This window comes from Neopsephotus bourkii, unplaced genomic scaffold (genome assembly GCF_033783945.1).
Source record: "Neopsephotus bourkii isolate Nb327-2 ecotype Australia unplaced genomic scaffold, CSIRO-AGI_Nbou_v1 NB_1615, whole genome shotgun sequence".
Classification (NCBI taxonomy): Eukaryota; Metazoa; Chordata; class Aves; order Psittaciformes; family Psittacidae; genus Neopsephotus; species Neopsephotus bourkii.
In genome coordinates this window covers 758,460-781,836 of record NW_026902090.1, presented here as the reverse complement: position 1 = coordinate 781,836, position 23,377 = coordinate 758,460, and the positions used below count along the sequence as shown (strand labels likewise).

At 59.5% G+C, this 23,377-nt stretch overlaps 3 protein-coding genes across 6 annotated transcripts; 1 reads left to right on the top strand and 2 right to left on the bottom strand.

Annotated features, from left to right (window-relative positions):
* Positions 1–260: 260 nt before the first annotated feature.
* On the bottom strand, positions 261–2,567 carry EXOSC1 (exosome component 1). 2 transcript variants are annotated; one of them, XM_061372376.1, is made up of 8 exons: positions 2,409–2,567; positions 2,087–2,202; positions 1,859–1,933; positions 1,198–1,286; positions 932–965; positions 768–818; positions 602–686; positions 261–527 (listed from the first exon to the last, which is right to left on the bottom strand). In XM_061372376.1, exons 1-8 carry the CDS (start codon positions 2,437–2,439, stop codon positions 466–468), a joined length of 543 nt encoding a protein of 180 aa, XP_061228360.1. In that variant the 5' UTR covers positions 2,440–2,567; the 3' UTR covers positions 261–465. The 2 variants fall into 2 exon arrangements, with proteins under 2 accessions (XP_061228360.1, XP_061228358.1); XM_061372374.1 differs by having other exon boundaries at positions 261–496.
* Positions 2,568–2,623: 56 nt separating this feature from the next.
* Positions 2,624–8,245, top strand: ZDHHC16 (zinc finger DHHC-type palmitoyltransferase 16). 2 transcript variants are annotated; one of them, XM_061372457.1, is made up of 11 exons: positions 2,624–2,708; positions 4,517–4,769; positions 4,953–5,147; positions 5,369–5,457; positions 5,648–5,676; positions 5,841–5,974; positions 6,185–6,232; positions 6,778–6,863; positions 7,132–7,255; positions 7,329–7,399; positions 7,741–8,245. In XM_061372457.1, the coding sequence occupies exons 2-11, from the start codon at positions 4,533–4,535 to the stop codon at positions 7,853–7,855; spliced, it is 1,128 nt and encodes a 375-aa protein (XP_061228441.1). In that variant the 5' UTR covers positions 2,624–2,708; positions 4,517–4,532; the 3' UTR covers positions 7,856–8,245. The 2 variants fall into 2 exon arrangements, with proteins under 2 accessions (XP_061228441.1, XP_061228442.1); XM_061372458.1 differs by lacking the exon at positions 6,185–6,232.
* Positions 8,246–8,405: 160 nt separating this feature from the next.
* MMS19 (MMS19 homolog, cytosolic iron-sulfur assembly component) lies at positions 8,406–23,373 on the bottom strand. 2 transcript variants are annotated; one of them, XM_061372455.1, is made up of 31 exons: positions 23,220–23,373; positions 19,537–19,585; positions 18,677–18,777; positions 17,083–17,168; positions 16,616–16,690; positions 15,977–16,046; positions 15,682–15,810; positions 15,415–15,476; positions 15,061–15,147; positions 14,671–14,745; positions 14,321–14,398; positions 13,889–14,027; positions 13,357–13,511; positions 13,079–13,157; positions 12,705–12,830; positions 12,330–12,411; positions 11,912–12,009; positions 11,483–11,623; positions 11,150–11,305; positions 10,941–11,040; positions 10,673–10,775; positions 10,487–10,561; positions 10,239–10,365; positions 10,056–10,156; positions 9,910–9,966; positions 9,616–9,802; positions 9,435–9,517; positions 9,186–9,350; positions 9,051–9,110; positions 8,837–8,937; positions 8,406–8,758 (listed from the first exon to the last, which is right to left on the bottom strand). In XM_061372455.1, exons 1-31 carry the CDS (start codon positions 23,320–23,322, stop codon positions 8,731–8,733), a joined length of 3,078 nt encoding a protein of 1,025 aa, XP_061228439.1. In that variant the 5' UTR covers positions 23,323–23,373; the 3' UTR covers positions 8,406–8,730. The 2 variants fall into 2 exon arrangements, with proteins under 2 accessions (XP_061228439.1, XP_061228440.1); XM_061372456.1 differs by lacking the exons at positions 18,677–18,777; positions 19,537–19,585.
* Between the last annotated feature and the right edge of the window lie 4 nt (positions 23,374–23,377).

Here is a 23,377-nt window from a genome sequence, read left to right as displayed (position 1 = left end):
CTCATGCTGTGGTTTTAGGGCACACCCAGAGGCAACGGGCAGGATAAGCAGCACCCTGGGCTAAGCACAGCTGCTCCACGCCAGTTATTGGGGTAGGGCAGGGAGGGAGCTGCTCCCTGTGTGTGGAAAGGCTGGGAACACTTGGGTTCATGGCATGGTACTGTGGAATCTGCCCCATAGCAGCTCCCCTATGAGCAGCAGAGCAGCCTGTGTGCAGCCCCAGCCACCCCTCTGGGCTGTAAGCGGTCAGAGCACAGAGCTCTCAAAAAATATTTATTATCTGAAAGTTGAAAATTGATTCTGCCATCAAGGGCCTGGCTGGGGCACCCCCCTGGTCAGGGGCTGCTCTGGCCCTGCAGCCCCTCATCCGGCAGGTCCCATCGTGGCTGCTAGGTCTGCAGGAACTCCGGCTGCACGCGGGCCACCTTACGGAATTCCTTGGTGTGTGTCCGTGGGCACTGCATCTCACACCAGCTGATGGGCACCATCTGCATCCCTGGGACACCATATGTCAGGGGTTCCCCTTCCTGAAATCATGCTCCATGTGGAAAGGGAGGAGGAAAGGAAAGGCAGACAGGAGACAGCGCTGCCAGATCCCTACCTGCATCGCTGCGTGCTGCCACCACACCCAGCTCATTCTCAGCTGTTGTCAGCAGGTAGTTGGACTGTGAGTCCCCCAGGGAGATCTGGTCAGACATGGGTTAAGGGAAAGGCCCCACAAAGGAGATTCCAAACCTGCTGTCCCTGGCAGTAAGAGGAAAGGATACGACTTTGGCCAGGACTATGTCACCAGGGCGGAAACTCTTGTACACTTCCACCTGCATGGGAGAGAGCAGGCAGAACGGCGCAGTGTGTCAGGGTGCTTGTCGGCAGCAGGACAGGTGCCCCCCACCAGCAGAAAGCGGGGCAGCCACAGCAGCACCTCACTGACCTTATCTTTCTCCGTGGCTCGAATATCTTCTTTCCTGAAAAAGGAGACGGAGGGATCTGAGTGCCAGCAAGTGAAGGCAACTCTGCAGCCTGCAGCAGGAGCTGCCCCGGCCTCCCTGGGTGCTCCCAGGACACCTTGGATTCCTGCCCAGTGCTCAGGGCAAAGATCCTGCCAGGGCAGCTGCTGCACTGCCCAGAAAAGCCTTCCCCCTCCCTAAGGATGGGGCACTTGGATCCCATCTCATGAGGAACCATTCCCCTCCCTACCGTATGGTCCCCCGGAAGATGGATTTCAGTGGTGTGGAGCCAATGTACAGGATGTGCACCTTGGCAAAGCGAGAGTTAATGCTGCAAACCTGCCAGAAGGAAAACGGGAATCAGTGCCAGAAAAAGTCTGCTCTCACCCTGGAGAGCAGGGGAACAGGGAAAGGGCAGGGTGCAGGCAGGACAGGCCTGTATGTGGGGAGCACGTGTCTCACTCGGCCTCCTCCTTGTGACCAAACAAGCAGTGGAGGTAGGATGCAGAGTGAAGAAGATAACTTATTCAACTCAAGACACATGAATAAGGCAAAGACCTGCTGTGATCCCAGTCCCTCTCCCACCATAGCAAAACTAATGCTTGGTCAGTGCCACCCTTTCTCCAAGCTGTCCCAGGCACTGCCCTCCATACAAAGAGCTGTGGAAGGGAGAGCAAAGGAAAACCTCCCTTCAGCCTACCTCAGGCAGGCACCATTGCATGGGAGGTGTCCCCCCCCCATGCCAATATCTGGCTCCTTTGACAGTAAGGGGCCCAAGGGTGCCAGCAGGCTCCCTCTGCCCTGCTGGGGGTCCTGCAAAGGGTTCCAACGAGCTCAGGGGCTCCTCATCTCACCCCGAATGTGCAAACAATGACTGCAGTTTGCCACCACAGGGCACTCTGTCTCCCTACCTTGCACGTCACCACGACCCCCACGTCGGGCAGGAGCTGGGGGTCACTGTCTCTCACCACAGACACAACGGGCAGCTGCAGGTCAGCAGACACAAGGGTTAGCTTGGAGCACAGGATAACGGCAGGCACGGGCCAAATCCCACCGAAGCCCAATGGGAAGGGGCCGCGCAGCCGCAGTGCCCAGCAGTCGGCTAAGGGGCCGAGCCCCATGCGCCGCTCCGTGCTCACCCCGCTCTCCTCGCTCGTCTTCTCCACGCACCCAGCCAGCGAGGAGAAGATGAATCCGTGCCGGGTGTAGGTCCCGCTGCCAGCCGTGGCCTCCTCCGTGCTGCACAGCCGCTCGCCTAAGGGACAGGCTCACACTGCCGGGACACCTCCCGCGCCGGGGCCCAGGCCCCGCACCGCCCATGCCCGCTCCCAGCCGGCCCCGGGGCAACCCCCTCCCCACAGCCTCTGCCCCTCCGTACTCCTCCCCCGCGTCACCCCGGTCCCGGGCACCCCGCAGCTCCAGGGGCCCCCTCTTCTCACCCCGGGCACCCCCCGCACTCACCGGGGACACAGAACCGCTCCGGAGTCTCCATATTCGCGGCCGGGAGTGCACCCGGAGAAAACCCTCACCCTATTGGTCCTCGGAGTCAATGCTGCGCTCTAAGCGGCGCAGCTATTGGTTCTTCCCTATCCGTGAGCGCGCTGCCCGCTGGGAGTTGTAGTCCAGCGCCGGCTGCGGCCGCGTTCCGGCATGCTCTGCGCGCAGGCGCAGTGCGCGGGTCGGCGGTCCCTGCCCGTGGTGGAGCCGTGGAGCGGCGGCCGCCGGGCATGGAGGCGGCGGGCGGCGGGGCGTGGGCGGCAGGTCTGCTGCGGTGCGGTGGGACCGGGAGGGGACCTGGGCCTGCAGGGGGCTGGGCGGGCCTGGGGGCAGTAGGGGTGGGATCTGTCGCCCTAGGGATGCTGTGGGTATGGAGGGGCCGGAGTGCTGCGGAGCACTGGATCCGGTGTTACGGGGCTGGATGCAGTGGGGCTGAGGGCTTTGTGCTGTTGGTATAGGCAGCCTTTGCGTGCTGGGACTGGGTGCCACAGAGCGGCTTTGCCTCTGTGCTGTGGGTGCTGGGTGCCACAGGAGGGTGCCACTGGGTTGTGTGGCTCTGGCAGGAGCAGTGCCTGCGGTAGGGCCGAATCTGAGGTGTCCCCCCCCCGGGCTGTGCTGTTCCCTGTGGTCTCGGCTGTGCTGGTGGTTGCTCAGTGCCCCACTGGGATGTGGGGAGGGCCGAGGGCTGGCGCCCCCAGTGCTGACTGGGCCAGGGAGGGTGCCTGGCTCTGCTGGAGCCTCACCCCTGCGGTTGTGCTGCTGTCTGCAGGCAGGTGCCTGGGTCCTGCCCTGGGGCTGGCTTCCTCCCCTGTGGGCTCTGCTGCTGTAGGGGAGGAAGCTGTCGGAGGGGCAGGGAGCTGCTCTGCGTTTGGAGGGATCTGCTGCTGCTGCAGCACCTTCTGCTGTCACCCTGACAGCACGGGGACTGTGCACCCAAAGGCGGCACAGCAGGAAGTTGTTGCTCTGCTTTTCACCTGATGTGTTCCAGTCAAGGGGAAACGTGGGGAAGGGGGTGGCACTGGGGTTTGCATATCCCACCTCTCCCTCACCAGAGCACAGGAAACCTGGGCAGGAGCCGTGCCTGTGAGCTGGGGTGGGCTGCTGGGTCTGGTGACCTTGTGCCCAGCTGCTCCCAGCCTTGGGTCAGCCCCACGTGTGTCTGGCAGGGCGGAGAGGAGCCCTTGGCTCCTTTGGACAGCCCATGGGGATGCTGCAGCTCCTGCCTTTCCCCTTCCTGCTGCTCCCTGAGGCCTGTGCAGTGGATATGGCAGCACAGGGAGCTGATCCCCGCTGGGAGGACTCCGCGGTGTGGCATCACTGCCTGGCACTGTGCCGAGGTGAACACTTGGCCCAGGCTCAGAATGTGCCTTGGCAGGACCCCGGGGCAGCCTCGCTGCTTAATATTGATGTGCAGTGCCTGCCCGGAGACCTGGGGGCCCCGGCCCTGCGGATCACTTTCCCTGCTTATGGGCTGGATCGGGTTCCTCCTCATTCCCAGTGCAGCTCTTGGGTGGGATGAGGGGATCTGCAGGCAGGGGAGCACTGCAGAGCATCACCGTGCCCTGGGGCTGCCCTTTGCTGGGAGATGGGGAAGAAGGCACTGGGACTCTCAGTGGGGCAGGGTGGCCTCTGCAGGTTGATCCAGAGGTTATGGAACAGCATACAGGCCTTACTTTTTGGGGATGAGGAGGGGGACTAGGAGAGATAGAGTAATATTGGTCCAGCTTTTCCACATACAACTTGTTCGGGTTCCCCCATTCCTGACCTGTTGGGAAGGGCTGGGTCTGGGATCATCCCTGGAACTGTCCCAGTGTCATGGATGCTCTGGTGCCTTCTCTGGTTTCCTCTGAGTCAGGCTCTCCGTGTTCCTGCCCCGGCTCCCTCCCTGCTGGGAAACACGAGACCAGAGAGCACCTGAGCCCAGACACCGAGGGGCCTGTGCCCCCTGCTCCATGCACAGAGCAGAGCTGGCCCAGCCACAGCAGCCTCACAGTCTCCAGGAGTGCATCCTTGTGCCACCAGCACATCCTGGAGGGGCCGCAGGGGCTGCTCACGCTGGGCTGTCCCTGCAGGTGCGGTGTGGCAGGGATGAGGAGCCGGCAGCGGGTGTTTGCGGCGGCGATGCGCCTCCTGCTCCGGTGCCTGCGGCTGGGCCGGCGGCGGCGGTGCACGCTGGTGCGGCAGGCAGAGCAGCTCTGGCGCTACGGGCACCTCTGCCTCCGCTCCCTGCTCTACAACTCCTTCACCAGTGGCGACGTGGTGCTTGACTCCCTCTTTGAGCCCGTCTACTGGCTGGTGGACCATGTCACCCGGTGGTTCGGTGTGGTGAGTACCCTCATGGGGCAGCTGAGCCTCAGGGCTACCTGTGCCCTGGGCAGGAAGGAAGTGGGACCTCACTGTGTTGTTCCAATTGGTTTCCTGTGCCTGCATCCTGCCCGTGTGCCTCTCCCCGTGGCAGCAGGGAACACACACTGCACACTGCGGTGACAGCAGGTCCCATTCACACAGGTGTTTGTGGCACTGGTGATCGGGCTGACGAGCTCCGTCGTGGCCATCGTGTACATCTGCCTCCTGCCCCTCATCCTGCAGACCTACACCCCTGCCTGGATCTGCTGGCACCTCGCCTACGGACACTGGAACCTCATCATGATCATCTTCCACTACTACATGGCCATCACCACCTCACCCGGGCACCCCCCACAGGTGAGACACCAGCCACCAGTGCAGCCTCTCTTGGTTGGGCACAGCTACAATCACTGGGAAGAGATAAACCAACCTGGTGGTGTGGTTGCAGGCTGCATAGAGATAGGAGCAGGCAGGCTGGGTGCCTGGTGGAGGGGGGGTGTCACAGGGGAGGTGGGGAGCATGGAAAATGGGATGGTTGCAGGGCTTAGGTGCACAAATCTCTTCTGACCTGTGCACAGGCCAAGGATGATCTCACCGGCGTCTCCATCTGCAGGAAATGCATTGCTCCCAAGCCTGCTCGCACCCACCACTGCAGCATCTGCAACAGGTAGGGCCCAACGCAGCACTCAGGGGACCCCTCTCCTTGCCCCCTGCCACACTGAGAGACGGGGGCCCGCTCCCCTCTGCTCTGCTGGCTCTTGCCTCATCTCTCACACAGCCTGCAGGGCTGCGGGCTGCCTGTCCCCTCCCAAACACAGTGCTTGTGCTGACACTGGTGCTGCTCTCCTCCCTCCCAGGTGTGTGCTGAAGATGGACCACCACTGCCGTATCCTTTCACAGTACTAACCCATGGCACTCTCCTGGGGGAGCTGACCCTGCTTCCCCCTTCTCTCCATGTCCTGCACCGCTCCCAAGTCAGCCAGCACAGGGAAGGATGCTGGTTTGGACCCATGTACTGTCACAGTTACACACCCTTAATGCCAGAGGCAGCCTGGCTGAACAACTGTGTGGGACACTACAACCACCGCTACTTCTTCTCCTTTTGCCTGTTCATGACCATGGGCTGCATCTACTGCAGCATCAGTGGCTGGGAGATGTTCCGGGATGCCTATGCAGCCATTGAGGTGAGCCAGCAGCCCCCAGCCTTCACCCTGCCATGCACCGGGGCTGCCCGGGCTGAGCTTGCAGCACAGGGCTGGCCAGGCCTGGCCACGTCGTTGCTTCCTCTCTCCTTCCTCCTGCGAGGCCCCCAGCTGCCCTGGTCCTGCGGGGGGTGAGGGGGAAAGGCCCCTCCGCTGAGACACGTAACGGGTGTCCTGTTTTCCACCCCCTAGAGAATGAAACTGCTTGAGAAGGAGAGACTGCAGGTGGCTGCCAACCAGGTGGGACATCCCAGCCCCACAGATGCTGCAAACAGCATGGAGCAGAGCTGCCCTGCTGGCTGCGTCCTGCTTGGGGCCCTGCTCTGAGTGAGCACACTGCAGCCAGAACCAGCCCCTGTGCTTACCTCGTGTGGCAGAGAGCTGGGGCTGGTTGGGCAGCTCTGCTACGGGCACTGCCTCCAGCAGCTTGGGCTCTGCTTCCCTGTGCACTCAGCTCCTGGGGGCTTTGACTGGTGGCAGCTGCTTGGCATGCACTGCTCAGGCCCTGCTGCCCTGGGGAAGCTGCAGCAGTGCGTACATCTCACCCTGAGCATCTGGTGTGGTGTCCTGACCAGTCCCTGCCCTTTACCTCCAGCCCACTGCTTCTCACTGGTGTGCCAGCTTTCATGTCTCATGCCTGTCTTGGGCTGCCTCCCCATCACCCTGGCTGTTGTGTTCGGTTCCAGCTGCCCAAGCTCTGTGTCAGGGAGGGGTGGAGCAGTTCCCATCTGGCTTCAAGCTACAGAGCAGACTGGGTAACTCCCCTCTCCCTGATCCTTTTTCAGACATACTACCAGACCCCACCGCCCACCTTCTCCTTCCGCCAGCGAGCTTTCCACAAGAGCGTGGTCTATGTCTGGGTCCTATGCAGGTAAGGGGGCCCAGGGCAAAGTGTGGGGGGAAGCAGCATGCAGCCCCCTGCCCCGTGACACTCCTCACGCTCTGCCTCCCTGGAGCTCTTGCACCAGTGTCCCTGCCCTGCCAGCTCTTGGGCCATTGAGGAGGGATTTTAGCTCTCCCACAGGGGCGTAGATGTGCTGACCCACCTATGCAGTCGTGGGTGCGGAGAGGCAGCCTCAGCCCTGCGGCATCAGGCAGGGGAAGCTTGTGTGCAGCCTGCTGTCCCTTGCCATCCCCAGCTCGGTGGCGTTGGCCTTGGGTGCCCTGACGCTGTGGCATGCTGCTCTCATCACCCGTGGGGAAACCAGCATCGAGCGGCACATCAACAAGAAGGAGAGGCAGAGGCTGCAGAAGAAGGGCAAGGTGAGCACAGCCTGCAGAGCAGCGGGGTGGCCAGCCCACAGCCAGACCTGATGTGTGTCTGCTTGGCCTGCAGCTCTTCAGGAACCCCTACAGTTATGGCAGCTGGGATAACTGGAAGGTGTTCCTGGGTGTGGATGTGCCAAGGTAAAGATACAGGAAGTCCCTGCCTGGGAGGGTGGTGGCTCAGCATCATGTGGGGGTACTGGGACACCAGGGCTGTGCTTGGGCAGAGGAGGACAGTGAACATCCCATGCTGTGTGCTGCTCTGGGCTGTGCAAAACATGGAGGACCTGGGCATCAGCTGCCCTATGGCTCCTCACCCCTGCCCCTTGGCAAGCTCTGGTGTACCCAGCACCACTTTGCCCAGGGAGTCGTGGCTGAGGAGCTCAGTCAGCACTGCAGCTCAGGGCCACATCCCACAGCCCTGGCTTGGCTCTGCAGAGCTGAGAAGCACCAACGCTTGTTTTGGCCTCTTCTCCCGACAGGCACTGGCTCACACGTGTCCTGCTGCCCTCTCCTCACCTGCCCCATGGGACAGGCCTGAGCTGGGACCTGCCTCCCTGCGTGGCCAAGCAGCGTGCACCGCTCCTGTCCATCTGAGGCCTGCGTGCTGCAGATGTCCCTCCCCGCAGGCAGGGGAGCACACAGGGGCCCTGCTCAGCCGCTGCAGCTCCCTTGGGTCCGAGCACCAGGTGGAAGGTGGGTGCCAGCACACACTGCTCAAAGGAGCCACAGCAAATGCTGGACAATGCTGGTGCAAAGGCGCTGCTCTCAGGGCTCCCTGGTGGCTGCAGGCAGCCTGGGAAAGGCAGCAGGACTGCTGCTCCCTGTCCCAGCTGAGGGGGCTGCCCTCAGAGCACAAGTACGGGCCAGCACATAGCACAGCTCGGCTCTCCGGCAGGGCTGGGCATGGAGGATGCACCCCTGGTCCTCAGCACTCCCCAGGAGCCTTTTTAAGACCATCCAATAAATACTGTTTTTTTAAAGGAAGCCTGGCTTGTTTCCCTGGTGGGAGGCACAGAATTCAGGGGATAAGGAAAGAGAAGGACCCCTCCTCCCTCCAATTCCCCAGTGTGGAAAAAGCAGCATCTTTACCTCATAGAAGAGCACTGAGGTGCCAGCCTAGGCTGCATGGGAACCCTCCACAGCATTACCAAAACAGAGATATTTATTCCTCTGGTGTGTGGGCTGCCACACACGGCACACGTGTGCACAGGCCTGCCCTCTCCACTCACACGTGGCCAGTCTGTCTGTCACTGTCCATGCTGCAGCAGAAGGTGGGTAACTCACAAGTGGCACAGCTCCCTGCCCGCTGGGTGTGCTGAGAAGGTGTCGCAGTGAGGGTGCTGCCTGCTGGCTTCCAGGCTCCAGCCCTGGCACATGGGGCAGTAACTGGGCTCCAAGGGTCCATGGTATGGTGGGGTATCAGGGGCTGGTCAGACTGTTGATCAGCACAGTGGGGGGATGCAGGGCATTCACCTGCCTGGACTGCCCAGCAGGAACCTACAGGGACAGAGATGGTGCCATCAGCCATGTCCCAAAGATCCCAGTGCCCCAGCAGCTCCAGCCACATGTACTCACCATTCCCCCCGTGCTGCCACTGCCTCCTTCCGCACCAGCCTTTTCTTGTCATCCAAAGGTTTGGCCAGTGCCCGGATAACTCGAGCCTTGTATGGGAGCAGCTGGAGGACAGAAAGGGCTCTTAACGGGAGAGCTGCCCCCTGGACAGAGGTTTGGGATCCCCTTTCCCCTCTCCATGCAGGAGCAGGCACCACGCTGCTGCAGGAGCACTTACCACTATTGTGGGCAGGCTGGTAAGCGCATGGGCACAGCGCAGGGCGGCGATGCGGACAGCCTAGAAGGAACAGCAGTGAGGGCAGTGAAAGGGGCAGAGGAGAGGGGCACTGGGGGAAGGAGGAGGACCACATACCATGGTGGGGCTGGAGGTGAGGCTGAGGAATTTAGTGACCAGTGTGTCGACATGCAGGCTCATGATCTGGGGAGCTTCAAGCAGCAGTGGCTGGAGGCAGCTCAGGGTAGAAAGCTGCACCACACGGTCCGAGCAGGATAAGGCCTCGAGGAGGAGGGAAAGCAACTGCAGGGAGGGACAACACAGAAGACGTGAGTGACTCCCAGCCATGCACTGTGTGCTGCCACAGTACCTGCTGCTGCCTCTCACCGTGGGCAGCTCTGTCACCAGCACAGGCTTGGGGAGATGGTTGAGCACATGGGACAGGCCCTTCAGGTAATTGGCCTTCACGTCTGTGGAGAGCAGAGACGGTTACAGGCAGCCATGGGAAGAAGGGGACGCCAGCTCCGGTCCCCTGGGGTCACAGGCCGGGCTGGGGGTGGCCGCTCACCGGGGCCAGCCCCGTGGAAGCCCTGCACCAGCTTGGGGACATTGTCAGTGAAGAAGCGCTGTCGGAACATGATGCGCACGTCTGCGTGGCAGCCCCTGTGCAGCACGTCCGGGGACTCGGCCATAAGCAGGGAGAAGCCATCGGCTGCAGCAGGGCCCAGCTCCGTGTCGCTCAGCAGGCCGAGCAGCTGCAAGGGAGAGAGCCCTGAGAGGGGGTCCTGCTGCTGGAGGTCCCAGGCAGCCCCACGGGGAGCAGGCAGGCTCCTGGGCAGCACCCAGCCCCACCGCTGCCTACCTTATCTGTCAGGTGGGAGCTCAGGGGGTGGTAGCGCAGCACCAGGGCTTTGGTCACCTATGCAGGCAGAGCAGGTTCAGCACCAGGCCAGCCCCTCAGCCCCCCACCCCACCTCTCTGCCCCTCCTCACCCAGGGCAGGCCTTACCCACAGCAGCAGGGTGAGCGCCTGCATCCGGTGCGGCCCCTCCGCCAGGCCAGGCTCTATCCTGTTCACTGCAAGCTGCAGGATCTCATCCAGCTGCTGCCCTGGGGACACGGAAGGGACAGACTGAGCTACTGTACTACCAGTGGTGGGCAGGGACCCATGGCATCCTCCCTAGCCCTTTACCCGCAGGGTGCTTGTTCACCAGCCCCGCAAAGCACTTTGCAGCTGTGGTGGCAGTGAAGGGGCAGTTGCAGGAGCAGCTCAGTGCCAGGAGTTCCCGGAGCAGCCATTCCTGCTGAGGAATTGCCACCTGGAAATGAAACAGTGTGTTACAGCCTGGGGCTGCAGCTCTCCCTTCTTCTGCCTGTGGAGCTTGCTGTGGTCCCAAGGCAGGAAGGTGCTCGGCCTTCACCCTGTCCCTACCAACTTACATTGTGGGGCAAGGAGCAGACAAAGGCCATGAGGAGGGCGACCAGGCGTCTCTGTGCCTCCAAGCACTCTCCATCCTGCAAGGGAAGAACAACGCCCACGTCATCAGGGTCCCTGCTGCCAACCTGTGCTGGTATCTTCATTCCCTGCCCCAGTTCCAGCACTCCAGCCCCAAGCACCCAACACACCTGGAAGGGCTGGAAGGAGCAGGGAAAACTGTTCTGGGGCAGGAAAGAAACCTCTCCATTCAAGAAGAGGGGCACTACGTGAGAGACGCTCTGGGCAGCCAGCCTAGGAGGAAGGAGACGTTTCAGTGTGCTGCTCTGCGAGGGTCAACAGAGTTCCCATGTACCTCCTAGGAGGCACAGGGTCTCCCTGCACAGACAGAAGTAGAGGGAACACAGCCTCCCCCCTCCCCACGATGGAGTGCCCAGCTTCCCACTCAGCATCACTCACTCAGGGCTCAGGTGCGTGGTGGCAGCGCTGATGACTGGGACCATGGCAGCCAGCACCTCTTCCTGCAGCAGTACCTTGCCCACCGGCGGGTGGGTGCTCTCTGCAGGCAGCGATGAGAAAGCAGGGTCAGGCACACCGCCCTGAGCGCAGCCCGCAGTGCCCGCGGCTGCCGGAGGGGGGCAGCAGCAGCCGCCTGCTCCCACTCCTACCTTGCATGGCAGCCTGCACGGCCATGGCCAGCAGGCAGGGCACCACCGTCTGGTGGTAGAACCAGCAGCTCTCGGCGTCCTGCTGGCACTGCAGCGCCACGCGGTGCAGGCTCTGGCACACGGAGATCACGTCTTGTGCGCTCCCGGCCTCGCTCCCTGCGGGACACAGTCACTGTCCCATCAAACAGCCCTGCTCTGCGCCGGGATGCCGCGGCAATGCAGCCCTCCCTCCTCCAATGGGGTTCACAGCCCAGCACCGCTGCCATCCCCCCTCTCCCAGCCACCCCAAGGAGCAGAGGCAGTTCTGGAGCTGCCCGCTGCAGGATGTCTTACCTTTCTGCACCTTCCGGAGGTGCTGCAGCAGGACAGGGACAGTCTCCCTCACGATGCTGGTGTGTGTGGACACAGCAGCCAGGGCCTGCAGGCAGCGCTGCTGCAGGGAGCGACGGTCACGGGAGCTCTCCTCCTCTCGCTCTGAAGAGGAAACACAGTCAGGGGGGTGATGGCAGACCCCCTCACCCAAGGCCCAGACCCTGCAAGTGTGTATGGGGTGAAGCAAGGCACTCTGCCTGCTCTGGGGCTGGGCAGCTCCTCCCCACAAGGGTGATCCCACCTGCACAGGCTGGTTGTCCCTGCACTGGGAATCCCCCAAGGAGAGCCACCAACCTATGCCATATGGCACAGCCCCACTGTCTGGCCGGAGCTGAACCGGGATGGGACAGGCTTCACTCCAAAAGACATTACTCCCTTCCCAAGCCCTACCTGACTGCAGCTCCTCTTCAAGCCTGGGTACCATGCGTCCAGAGAAAACCTTTGGGTAGATGGGGGCCAGAGATCCTACTGCCTCCATTGCTGCTTCACTGCCAGGGGGAAGGGAGTTAAGAGGGGTGATGTGAGTACTGCTTGTACACCAGCTGCACAGATCTGGGCCAGAAGGTGCCTCCAGAAATCCATTTCTCAGCAATCTGCCTTTCCCCCCCCCTACTGGCAGGTAGAACAGAGCTCCCTGCTTTGACAAGCTCAGACATTTTAATTTCCAGCCCATAAATCGCATGGTTTATCCCTTTGCTCTTACACCCAACATGTTTTTTTTTAGTTCAGACAGTTCCTGTGCTTTCCCCAGGCTTTGTTCCTCTCCCCAGAGCATGGGTGACTGCCGTGGTGCCAGCCCACCCCTCACCTGCTCTGGGAATCCTCCTCACACAGAGCCAGACGAATGAGGTGGTCCACAACCAGCTCCAGGTCGGAGGGAGACAGGAAGCCTGGAGCAAGAGGAATCCTGCCTTCAGCCAAAGGAAAAGATGCTGGTGTTCTGACCAGCACCTTTGCCCCTTGGCCAGGTTAGCAGCAATATGCCAAGCTCCAGAGGTACAAGGTGCCGAGCACAAACAGGCAAGCGAGAGACCAAGTGACCCTGGAGCTCATGGCCTGGGTAGAAAGTGCTGCCACTGCTCCTGTGCAGCAGGCAAGGACATCCCAGCAGCCATGCAGCACCGTGTGTCCCAGCACAGGGTGACACCTCCCTCTGCCTCCCCAAGGGAAACAAGGCACCAACCTTGCAGGGAGCCCAGGACAGTCAGTGCCCTGATCCCGACCAGCTGCAGCTGCACACTGGGGTCCGTCAGTGCTGAGAACACCACAGAGCAAACGGGGGCCTGGAGTGACAGCAGAGTGCTGTCCTCTAGAGAGAGAAGGAGGGGTATGGAGTCACTGGCTGCCACTGCACAGCCACCACCACAGCACCTGACAGACCCTTTCTGGGGACATGCCAGCTGACACCCAACCATGCAGGGTCCCTGGGACATGGCAGGGGTTGCCCATGCAGCCAGGTCAGTGACCTTTCCTTCTCTGCCAGCATCTGGGAAGGTGAGGTGAGAGCCAGCAGCCCCCAGGGACACAGATGCCCCCAGAGGGACCAGCCAGCCTCACCTTCTTCCACATGTCCCCATTTCTGCTGCAGCTCCAGGAAGCCCAGCAGCATTTCCAGGATTGTCCTCCTCTGGCTGCTCTGCAAGGAGACAAAGGTGTAACCCAGATCACAGTCACTGCTGGAACAGAGCCATGCCTCAGTTCAGTGCTTGCAAGGCCAGCAGGCTCCCAGGGGATCCCCACCTGCAGCCGTGGAAGGGTGTCCATTTGACACCCTGCTCTCACCAAGCCCTGCACTGGGCCCTGCTCTGGGAGCACAGAGCTGGGGTGCCCCTCACCTGTGGGTGCTTGGTGTACTGCTCCAGCAGCAGGGGCAGGACGCTGCGGGTGATGTGGTGGCAGGCACGCAGGGAGGCGCCTGCTGCTGCCTGCAGGAGCTTGGCACTTGGCCACACGAGCTTCATATCGGGCTCGCAGAGATGGTGCCTGCAATCTGAGATAGGCTGGGTGTGAGCTGCACCGGCACAGCTCCCCTGCCTCGTGTGCAGGGACACAGCTGATAGCTGGGACGTGCTGCCAGGGCGCAGCTCTCAGCTGCAGCACAGCCTCCCCAACAGAGCTGCTTCCCCCTGCAGTGAACAGCACAGCCTTGGATGCCCCAGTCCCAGCAGAGAGGGAAGCAACTCAACCCAGCAGGCATTTCCTGCTGTGCCCCCTTCTCCTCCCTTCCTGCAGCAAATCACCTTGGAGAAGCTAACAATAGCTGTGGGTGCTATAAAGAGAGGGAAGAGGCTTCAAATAGAAAAAGAGGACAGACCTCTAGCTAGGAGGATGCCTGCAGGAGCAGGGTAGATGTCTCTGCTAGCTTACCTTGCAGGATGCTGCTGAGGAAGGAATCCAGCAGATCCTCAGTATCGGAGCTGAGCACGGAGCGGGACAGGCAGGCAGAGAGGGCATGCAGGGCAGCCAGGCTCTCAGCCTCCACCTTCTCACTCGCTGTCTGGAACACCTGCAGAGAGGCCACAGGATGAGCCCCACACTGACCCCAACCACAGGCTTTGTGCTCCCAACGCAGGCTGAAGGGCCCAGGCTCCTTCCTCACTTGGACAAGCAGTGTGGCACATCCAAGTCCCAGGGACACGATGAGGGGGCTGGCCTGTCCCCCCCACTTTTCAGGTGGGGCTGTCCAAGGCCACAGGTTGGGGCTGCTGGGAAACACGGGGCCTGTCTGGTCTGGCTGTGAACTGCTCAGCAGGAGCCCAGTTGTGGTGGAGCACTTGTCAGGGGCCCTGCAGTACTCACCTCCCTGCGCAGGGATGACCAAAGGCTGGGGAGGAATTCCTGCAGCTCCTTCTGCCCGTAGATGGCACAGCAGGCAGTCTGCAAGAGGGAGTCAGGAGAAGGCATCAAAGAGAAGCCAGTACAGGGAGGACACAGAGCAGGTACACTGCCCAGCCTGGCAAGCTCATGCTGAACTGCACAAACTACTTAAGCGACAGAAAAAGAGGGAAAGGTGACACAGGCCAAACTGGAAATCGTAGCTCTGCAAGGGAGAGTCTCTGACTGGCAGGGTCAAGGGCTCAGAGGTGGCTGGCAGCTGCTGCAGCTGCCACAGGCCAGCTGTGGGCTGAAGGTAAAGGATTTCTCCTTACCAGAGTCTGCAGAGCATCAAGCTTGGCACTTTGCAGGTCTGAGTCCATCTTCTCAATGAGCAGAGGGAGAAGGAACTGCAGAGAGAGGCACTTTGATTCAGCCCACCCTTTTCACCACATTGTCCATGGCCCTGCAGGGCTGCAAGCTCAGCCTTTGCCAGGAGAGCAGAGGGGGAGGGATACCCACAAGAGGCAGCCCCTTCCCATGGTGTCAGTGTCTGCACCCTAACCCCATGCCTAGCCTAGGAGGAGACAAGGCTGCACTACTGCACGCTCCTGGTCCTAACTGCTCCCATCCCACAGAGCCACAGCAGGAGCTGAAGCACTAGGAAATGGAGCCTGTGCTCAGGGAGTAATGGGGTAGCCCAGAACACCCTGGGAGATTTCTACCTCAGCAAATTGGGGTGTGGAGGCCAGTACAGCCCGAAGGCTCAGGATCAGGTCTTCCCTCTGGATGCCATGTGGGTCATTAGGAGGCTGGAAAGGAAGCAGAGAGAAGGTCAGGAAACCTCCCAACCCATCCATCAGCTGAGGCTGCATCACCTCACCTCCAGCAAAGCAGGGGCAGTGGAAGTCACTGCAGCCAGCTTGGCCCCAGCCTGTAAGCCTGGGCACCGCAGCTAGCAGCCAATACTGCCCAGCCAAGACTCTTGCCCATCCTCTCCACCCAATCCCTTGCAGGGACACAGGCCCCTGAGAGAACACCAGAAGGAACAGGCTGTGGCACAGGGCAGACTCACTCACTGGAGTAAAATCAATGGGGAAGTAACAGGATGTAACTTCAAACAGCTCCTCCACAAAGGGACCTGCAGGGAGAAGAGACTGAGTAAGCAGAGATGCTGGGCTAAGGAGGCACAGCAGCTATGCCCAGCACCCACCACATAGGCAGGCTCTGCAGCTCCTGAAGTATGTCAGGGACCACCCCAGGCCTGGTCAGAACGAAGAGCCACCCAACAGCTCACTGCAAAGTGATGTGTCCCAGTCAGCTCTGCACAGCTGGCACAGGCTCACCCAGGGCATAGTTCTTGGCAATGAGATCACGCACAATCTGGAAAGCCACCAGCAGACTGCGGGGATCCTTCTCCCCATCCATCACCTGGATGAAGCCGAAGGTGAAGTCAGCACCAAGACCCTTCAGCTCTGCAGAAAGAAGGAGCATAAGCAGGTGCAGGATACCAGACCCCACCAACATGGCATGAAGTCAGCCCAGTTTCCCCTGCCCCTCCAGTTTACCCCAGCCAGAGCCACAGTGCCCTCAGAGAAGGCAAAACCCTGGACAGCCCCAGTACTGTCACCTGCCCCTCACCTTCCTCCCTGGTGCTCATGAAGTTGGTGATGATGCTGTAGACTGTGTGGCGGTCCAGCTGCAGCAGGGACTGCAGGGAAGAGCAGAGCAATCAGAACACTGCTGCACAAAGCAGCACCACCACCCACCACCCCAGGGCAGCACATGCCCTTGAGAAGACGGCAGGACCTCCAGTAGCCCAGCTGCTGCTTCCTGGCATGCAGATCCCATTTATCCCATGCAAAGTGTGCACATGCCTATGCAATGGCATGTGAGCATGACTGTGTCCATCACTGCGTGAATGCACCACCACAATAACATCAGAGCCACACATGCTGCCCAAGGCCCTGCCAGTGTGAACAAACTGGAGGAGAATCTGGGGCCTGAAGGCACTTAAATACAGCCTGTAGAACAGAGCAAAGGAAATAATTCCCTCCAGGGCTCAGAGAAGAGAGGACAAGGGCCAAACAGGACGCTTGGCTGCGGTCTGCCTCTTGCTCTGCAGTGAGCCACGCTGTCTCTAAGCTCTGCAGAAGCACTGCACCGCGCTGAATGATGCGCTACACTGCACTGCTGCTGAGTGTGCACAGTCCTCAGGGCCGGCAGGCCATACCCAGACACCCAGGGAGCAGGGATAGGATGGGAAATCACATTGCTCACCTGCACATGTACCTCCTGGAAGATGGCTTTGAGCACAGACACCGCTAGCCCTGGGGGCAGCACCTCACACATGCTCTGGGGACAGGAAAAGAAGAGCAGGAGTAGGAAGCCATGATGGTAACCATGTAACAGAGCTCCTGCCTCTGTATTGGAACCACCTACTTCTCTTACAGGGAGAGCTCACTACCCCACAGACAGGTCAGGACAAGGTGCTTATTATTTCTGCTGCTCCTCAGGGTAGCTAGGGAACCCTTGCCCCAGTATCAGCACGGGGCAGGAAATCAAGAGTCTCCCTCTGCTACGCCTCTGCAAGGGGCACAGCAGGAGCATGGAGGAGACAGGGCAATGCCACCAGACAGGAGCAAACAGCCTAGCCAGACCCTGCTCAAGCTGTATCCATGTGTTGCACCTCCCTGGCACCATCCTGCAACACATCCCAGCACTGTGGGCTGAGGGAGGGAGCTCACCAGTGCTCGGAGTCCCTGGAGCACCGAGGGAATCACAAGGTGATGATCTTGCAGCCGATTCTCATAGAACAGGACCAGATGCAGCACTGTCAGAAAGAGACATCAACATGTGTAAGTCCCAGGAAGTGCAGATGCTGGGCTCCAGCCCCAGCTGTGCCACAAGCAGCTGCCAGAATAAGAGCGAGTACATCCTGAACTGGTGAATGGGGAGAAATGCCACTGTGGGTGCACCCGTCTGGCTCCAACACCTTCACCCTCCCCTCAAGAGCAACCCACGTCTGACCACAACGGGGCAGCACCCGCCTCTGGCCACTGCAGAGGTGCTGGAACTACCCAAGGCATTTGCCTTGGCCTGTCCCAACATGCGGGTGCAGACACCAGCAGCAAGAGAGCAGACACGGGCTTAGCGGAAGCTGGAGGACGTCACGGGGTGCGGTGCAGGGCTGGAGCAGCACGTTCCCGGCCCCTGAGTCACGGCCACGGGCGCCTGCACGCCCCGGCTCTCGGGAGCGGCAGCAGGAAGCAGACTGGAAGAGCCAGCTGGCAGCATCCTGTGCCCACAGCTGTGCAGAAACCCACCCCCCAGGAGGCAACCTGACGCAGTGCTTGGGACATGAGCTGCGTGAGCAAGGACACGAAGGGAGATGGGGCCAGCTGCGGGTGTCATAGCAGCTACCCTTGCCCTCCCAGGAGCTGGTTCTGCTCACCTTCCTCCACAGCTCCTGGTGACTTGTCTCTAAATGCAGTTTGCTGGCAGTGCTCAGCTGCTCTACTCTGCCAGGTATCCCCACTGAACCTCCCCACCTTCAGAGCACCCCAATCAACACACAGCCATCGCATCTGACTCCAGCTACACCAGCAGAGTCTGTCCTCTCCACAGCTGCTCTTGCCTGGTACCAGTCTGAGACTTACAAAGCACCAAATGCCAAGGGCTAAGCACATTTTATTTCTATCCTTCTCTTTCTCCACCTCTTATTAGCTGAGCCCCCCTGCCTTGGCAGCCTGCTGACACAGGTTCAGCTACCCATCAGCAAGGCTCCCACTGGCTTTCCCCTACTGCCAGCCAGATGCTATGGGGCACTTAACACAGCCAAACCCTCTTCTTGCTTCCATTAACAGGGCCCCTTCTGCTATGCACACCAATCCTCTACTCCATTCTCACCTTTACACTGATCTCCTTCTCAGACCTCAGGGTTCCTTCATATTTAACTTGGGCAGGCCTCAGGGCTGCAACATGACTGGCTTTGTGAACAATGGTTTTCCTTCATTCAGTCACCACCACTGAAGGATTTTGACATGCAGATGCATCCCCAGGGTGTCCCACATGGCGCTGAGCGTGCCTGGGTGTGCAACACCCACAGAGCCATACCTAAGGCTTTGGTGTCTGCAGAGACAGACCTGAATTACGTGATGAGTAGCAAAAGGGCTGCAGTGTGAGGCCCCATGCCCTCCTTGGACTTTGACTCGAGAGACATGCACGAAGTTGTCACTGTGCTAAATGAAACCCTTTGCCAACTGCAGGACAGCCACTTGAGCAGCATGGGCTTTGCCTCAACCTGCCAGCAGAGACTCGAGGGCCCAGAGCAGCGCCTACCTTCCTTCTCCTGGAGCAGGGAGTAACACTGGAGCAGGACTTGTGACAGCAGCTGCATGCCTCGGCCTCGCATCCGGGGATCTGTGTTCTCCAGGCAAAACCTAGCCCATGGGGAGAAAGCACAAGAGGCCTGTTGTGAGCAGGGACATTCGAGCAGGAAGCACATCCTGAGGAGACACATTATATAAACAGAGGTTCTGCTCTCTGGGCCGGGGGTGGTGGCCCAGTCCTGCCTGACCTGCCAGCAGGGTGGGAGCAGACTCCTGTGCCCCTGACTGTGCTGCACACATGCACCCAGAGCCATGCAGCAATAAATCCAAGCTTTCAAGTCAGACCAAATAAACTGCTCTTGCACCATGCTCTGCACCCGAAATTCAGGCTCCTGAGATCACAAGGGCAAAAAAAGGGCAAAGCCTCTTACAGTGAGGCAAACCCAGCCCCCAGCTTGAGAGAAACAAGCCTCCCCAAGTCCCAGGCCACCACAGTGCACAGACAGAAGCCAAAAGCTGAGCGCCAGCCGATGGGTGACATGGTGATGTGCAGCTGTGTGCTCACGGGCAGTCCCGGCTGAGAAGTGCCCCACAGCTCGTTGCTGCCACAACACCTTGGTTCTGGGAGAGCTTCTCCAGCCTTGCTCTTTCCCAAATAGTTCCCAAGTGCTGGGAGGCAAAGCACTGCTCAAGCCCCATGCTGTGAGCAGACAACATCCTTGCAGGCCTGCATGCTGCAGTGTGTCTGCCAGCACTGAAACTAGCTCATCCTGGACTAGTATGCTTTTCCTTCTCACTGACATTCCCTGCAAGGAATCTTCCCTTGCAAGGCCTTTATGCAATGCACAATGTGTAAAAGGCTTTTCTTACCCCAGGGCTTCTACAACCTGCAGCACGGTCCAGCTTCCATCCTTCAACCCTGAAGAAAAGAGGTAGAGAGAGTGAACCAAAGAGACTCCAAGACCCTCATTCAGGCACAGTGCTGACCATTCCAGGAAGATTCCTGGCAGCACTACAGTGGGAAAGGCTGTCCAGCACCTCACTGAGCACTTGGCTGGTGCAGCTGCCTCCAGCCCTGCCTGCAAATGCATGAAGGACCAAGAGCTGCCTCAGCTAGATCAGAACTGAGAGCCTCTACCAGCTCCACACAGCCTGGCTACATCCATTACCAACACGTGCAAACACCCTAACATGAGCAAGCTGGGAGGAGACAGAGAGCTGCTCCCCAGGTGCTTCCTGAGGGAGAACTGCCCAAGCAAACAGTCAGGATCACCCAGCTCCCCACGTTGGCTCCACCACCTCCCTGCTATGCTGAGCAAGACCTGCACAAACTCCCTCCAATATGGAAGAATGGGAGAAAGGCAGCTCTGTGGTCAGAGAAAGACGAGGAGTCTATTTCCAGCTCTGACTCAGACACCTCACCAGGTTGCCTCACTCACCTCCTGCCTCAAGATTCTTGCAGCTCAACTGGGGGAAGAGTCACTCCTCAGGAGGTTTGCTAAGGACCTGCTGCATCCTGCAAGAGCCTTGGCAGAAGGGTCTCCATTCCTGCCACCCACCACCAATATGACACCTTCCCAGTATGGCAGCTCTGTGTGTGGTCAGACGTAGGGATGGAAGGCACAGGACTGCCTTTAGGTTCAGACCCCTAACCTGCATCTCAGGTAGCAAGCGACATTACTGGTAACAAGCAACACCCCTCAATCTTTGCCTGAACAAAACAGCTGTCCTCCACAAAAACCAGTACTTTCCAGTCACTGAGATGCAGTGTCTTTGCCCAGGAGCACTTCTGGACACTCTGAATGGCCCTGTTCATCCCTCTGCCCTGCTGAAGTCTTGCCCACATCACTGACAAGAGCATCCACTCCCTCAAAAGCCTAAAGGTTTCATTTGGGGCTTTCCCAGGCCTTGTCTCAGTTGGTGTCTCCTGCTGTTGCAAGCATTTACTGGCTCTTCCTAAGCAGCTAATTCCAGCATTAAGTCATGCTGCTCATCAGGGAGCGGTCTCTAGGGATGGGAGAAGAGATGAGAGTGTTTTCTGACAGCAGGCATCCATAACTCCAGAGATAGAGCTTCCAATTCCACTTGGCACAGCAGGGAGAGGGAGCCTGGACGGAGGGACAGAACAGATACAGGGAGCAGTGAGGAAGCAGAGGAGCCCAGCAGGCTGCAGAGTCACCAGGCACTGCCTTGAGTGATAGCTGTAAGCTGCTGGAAAAATCTCTTGCAGAGCAGTGCAACAGCAAGTGGGTGCTGTGCACTGGCACAACGCAAAGAGGGCTGCCAGGGGAACTCATACAGCCCCTTCACACTCAGCCTCCTGACACCTGCAAGCTCATGAGAAGCCCTTGTGCCTCTGAACCACTGTGGAGGAGGTCCGAGACAAGCAGTGTCCCTGCATCCAAGCACTCTGCCTCTCTAAGTTTCAGAGACCGAAAGCAGCATCTACACAGAGCTGCTGGTTTCCTAATCAACAGGAAAGAGCTGAAGTGCAGTGATCAGACCACAATCAGCTACTGATGCTCCCTGTGGTTGGAGGCTCACATGGGGTGACCACACCAGCCCCTGACAGCAGGACCTGTGAGCGCTGCCTCCTGCTCACAGGCAGAGCCCTGCTGGCCACCGCTAAAGCGCCAGCACAGTGTAATTGGAACTGCTTCATCAGCACAGCAGTGAGCCCGTGAAACTTCTGCCTCCACATCTGGCAGCAGCAGCACGTCCCCAAGGTTAATTACACACCTTGAATCCCAGCGCTCCTTCAGCAGGAGGAGCTGCCTTCCTGTTCTGGTGTTCCTGCAACCCCAGAGGCTAAACAGAAACAAGCCATTTACCCGTTGCTGCATTATTACTCAAATCAATCTGCTCCCTTTCCCCACACGTCTGTCCCCGTTTCACACAGTGTTCTTCTAGACATTAATCACTTCTGTACGCTTTCCATTCCTGTCTCCCCCACACCCTCAAAACACAGGGAGTGTGTGATGGATTTCTTTACCAGCACTATCTTCTCCTCATCTTATGACAAAACTGAGTTCAGCCTCCTCCTGCCACCCACTGACCCGTGCAGCCCAGCTGCCTGTGACAGCACCGAGCCCTTTCTTCCCCTTGCCAAGTCACACTCAATTTAGCACTCAGCAACACATGGGAGCAGCTCAGTGTGCTTCTTCCAACAATTGCACAACGGCCACAAGGTTAGAAACAACCTCCCCTTTCGCTCAGGGCTACGTGATGCAATTTAATACGTCGTGATGTGTGGTTCTGTGCGGGGTCAGAGCGGCCGAAGGAGACTCGCTGGCTCCTCACTTGTCAAGGTGGGTTTGTCACAAGTGCCAGCGGCTGATGAGAGCTGAGCTGGGGGCAACTCGTCTCTTTGTGTCTCTGAAGACAAAGCTTTCTCTGGGCACTTCTACAACATGACCACAGATGACAACAGCAGTTGTAAGGTTATCATTCCCCTGTCTATCCCAAATATGTTGGAGGCTTTGTGCGACTCTTTTGCAAGATCCTGAATGTCACCGGGTTTAGTGAATTCCTCCAGGTTTCCTTGGCATTTTCTTCACACAGGCCACTGGGTTACCCAGTGTTCTGCCAGCTCATCTCCTCACCAAGCTACCATGGATCAATTCACAATCCACCAGACTTGGGAAATGTTTAGAAGCTACCCCTTTCGGGTACATAGCCCTTCTCTGCTCTCTCAAGCCCTTTCCAAACACACTGAAGCTACTGCCTAGAAACACAAACACAGCACCTTATCCTTGGAAAGCCACATGCCTGAAACTGCAAATTCCCTAACGTAACAAAGTCACAAAACCACAACCCCAAAGCAGAAGCACAAATTCCCCAAGGAAACCAACTGCCTCAAGCCCTGCCAAGAAAGGAGAAGAAACCACAGCGAGGGCAGTCAGACCTGGGCCCCAGAAACAGGGACCAGTGAAACCAGTTGCCACCATAGCATCTCAGCAAGGCCAAGAGCTCCCTTCCCAGTGGTGCCTTCACTGATACACACCCACCCCCCAGCCAGCCATAGCCAGTGGCTTCCACTGCACCCCAAACCCCCAGTGCTGGACCTGCAGCCCTGTGCTTCTCTCAGCTCACACATCCCACACCACATTCCCCCCCCCCGGTGCCCCAATTCCCTGTTCCAGGGGACTCCAGACCCTGACACCACCAGTTGACCCAACACCTTCAATCCCACCCTATGCTCTAGACCAGCCATCTAATACCCTGACCCACCCCACAGACCCCATAACTCTGCCTTTACCTCCTCATCCTCACCCCTACAGCCTTCACCCTGGCTGCTGCCTGACACTTGCCCCATAGTCCACATCCTCTCAATGCCCAGCTCACCCCTGCAGGCCCTACCCCTTCCCCATGACTTGGCTCACAACCGCACGCCCCAGCCCCACAGCCACCACCGCGCTCCATCCCACACCCGCAGCCGGGCCTGTTGCACGCCCTAAGCCCTGCCCCACAGCCATGCGTGTGTCCAACCCCACACTCGCAGGACCCGCCCCGCCACACCCCCGCCGTCCCCACGCCCGGCTCCACCCCGGTACCTGCCGCCACCTCAGCGGCGCGGCCGTCCTGCTGCCCAGTCACGAAGTCCTGCACGGAGGCTGCGAGCGCCTCAACCCCCGCCTGGGCCTCGGCCGCCGCCATGACACCGCACGCCTCAAGCAGCGGCCGCCGGAGTCACCCTGTGCGCATGCGCCAG

Excerpts from the sequence above, each read along its gene's own strand:
- MMS19 (XM_061372455.1), bottom strand. The coding sequence starts at position 23,322 with ATGGCGGCGGCCGAGGCCCAGGCGGGGGTTGAGGCGCTCGCAGCCTCC. Across the intron at positions 14,746-15,060 it reads CCACACCCCAATTTGCTGAG|TTCCTTCTCCCTCTGCTCAT; the intron begins GTAGAAATCTCC and ends CTCTCTCTGCAG. Across the intron at positions 11,624-11,911 it reads TGAAGAGGAGCTGCAGTCAG|AGCGAGAGGAGGAGAGCTCC; the intron begins GTAGGGCTTGGG and ends TTTCCTCTTCAG.
- EXOSC1 (XM_061372374.1), bottom strand. The coding sequence starts at position 2,439 with ATGGAGACTCCGGAGCGGTTCTGTGTCCCCG. Across the intron at positions 687-767 it reads ACATAGTCCTGGCCAAAGTC|ATCTCCCTGGGGGACTCACA; the intron begins GTATCCTTTCCT and ends ATGTCTGACCAG. Across the intron at positions 497-601 it reads GGCAGCACGCAGCGATGCAG|GGATGCAGATGGTGCCCATC; the intron begins GTAGGGATCTGG and ends ATGGTGTCCCAG.
- ZDHHC16 (XM_061372457.1), top strand. The coding sequence starts at position 4,533 with ATGAGGAGCCGGCAGCGGGTGTTTGCGGCGGCGATGCGCCTCCTGCTC. Across the intron at positions 4,770-4,952 it reads TCACCCGGTGGTTCGGTGTG|GTGTTTGTGGCACTGGTGAT; the intron begins GTGAGTACCCTC and ends CCATTCACACAG. Across the intron at positions 6,864-7,131 it reads TATGTCTGGGTCCTATGCAG|CTCGGTGGCGTTGGCCTTGG; the intron begins GTAAGGGGGCCC and ends TGCCATCCCCAG.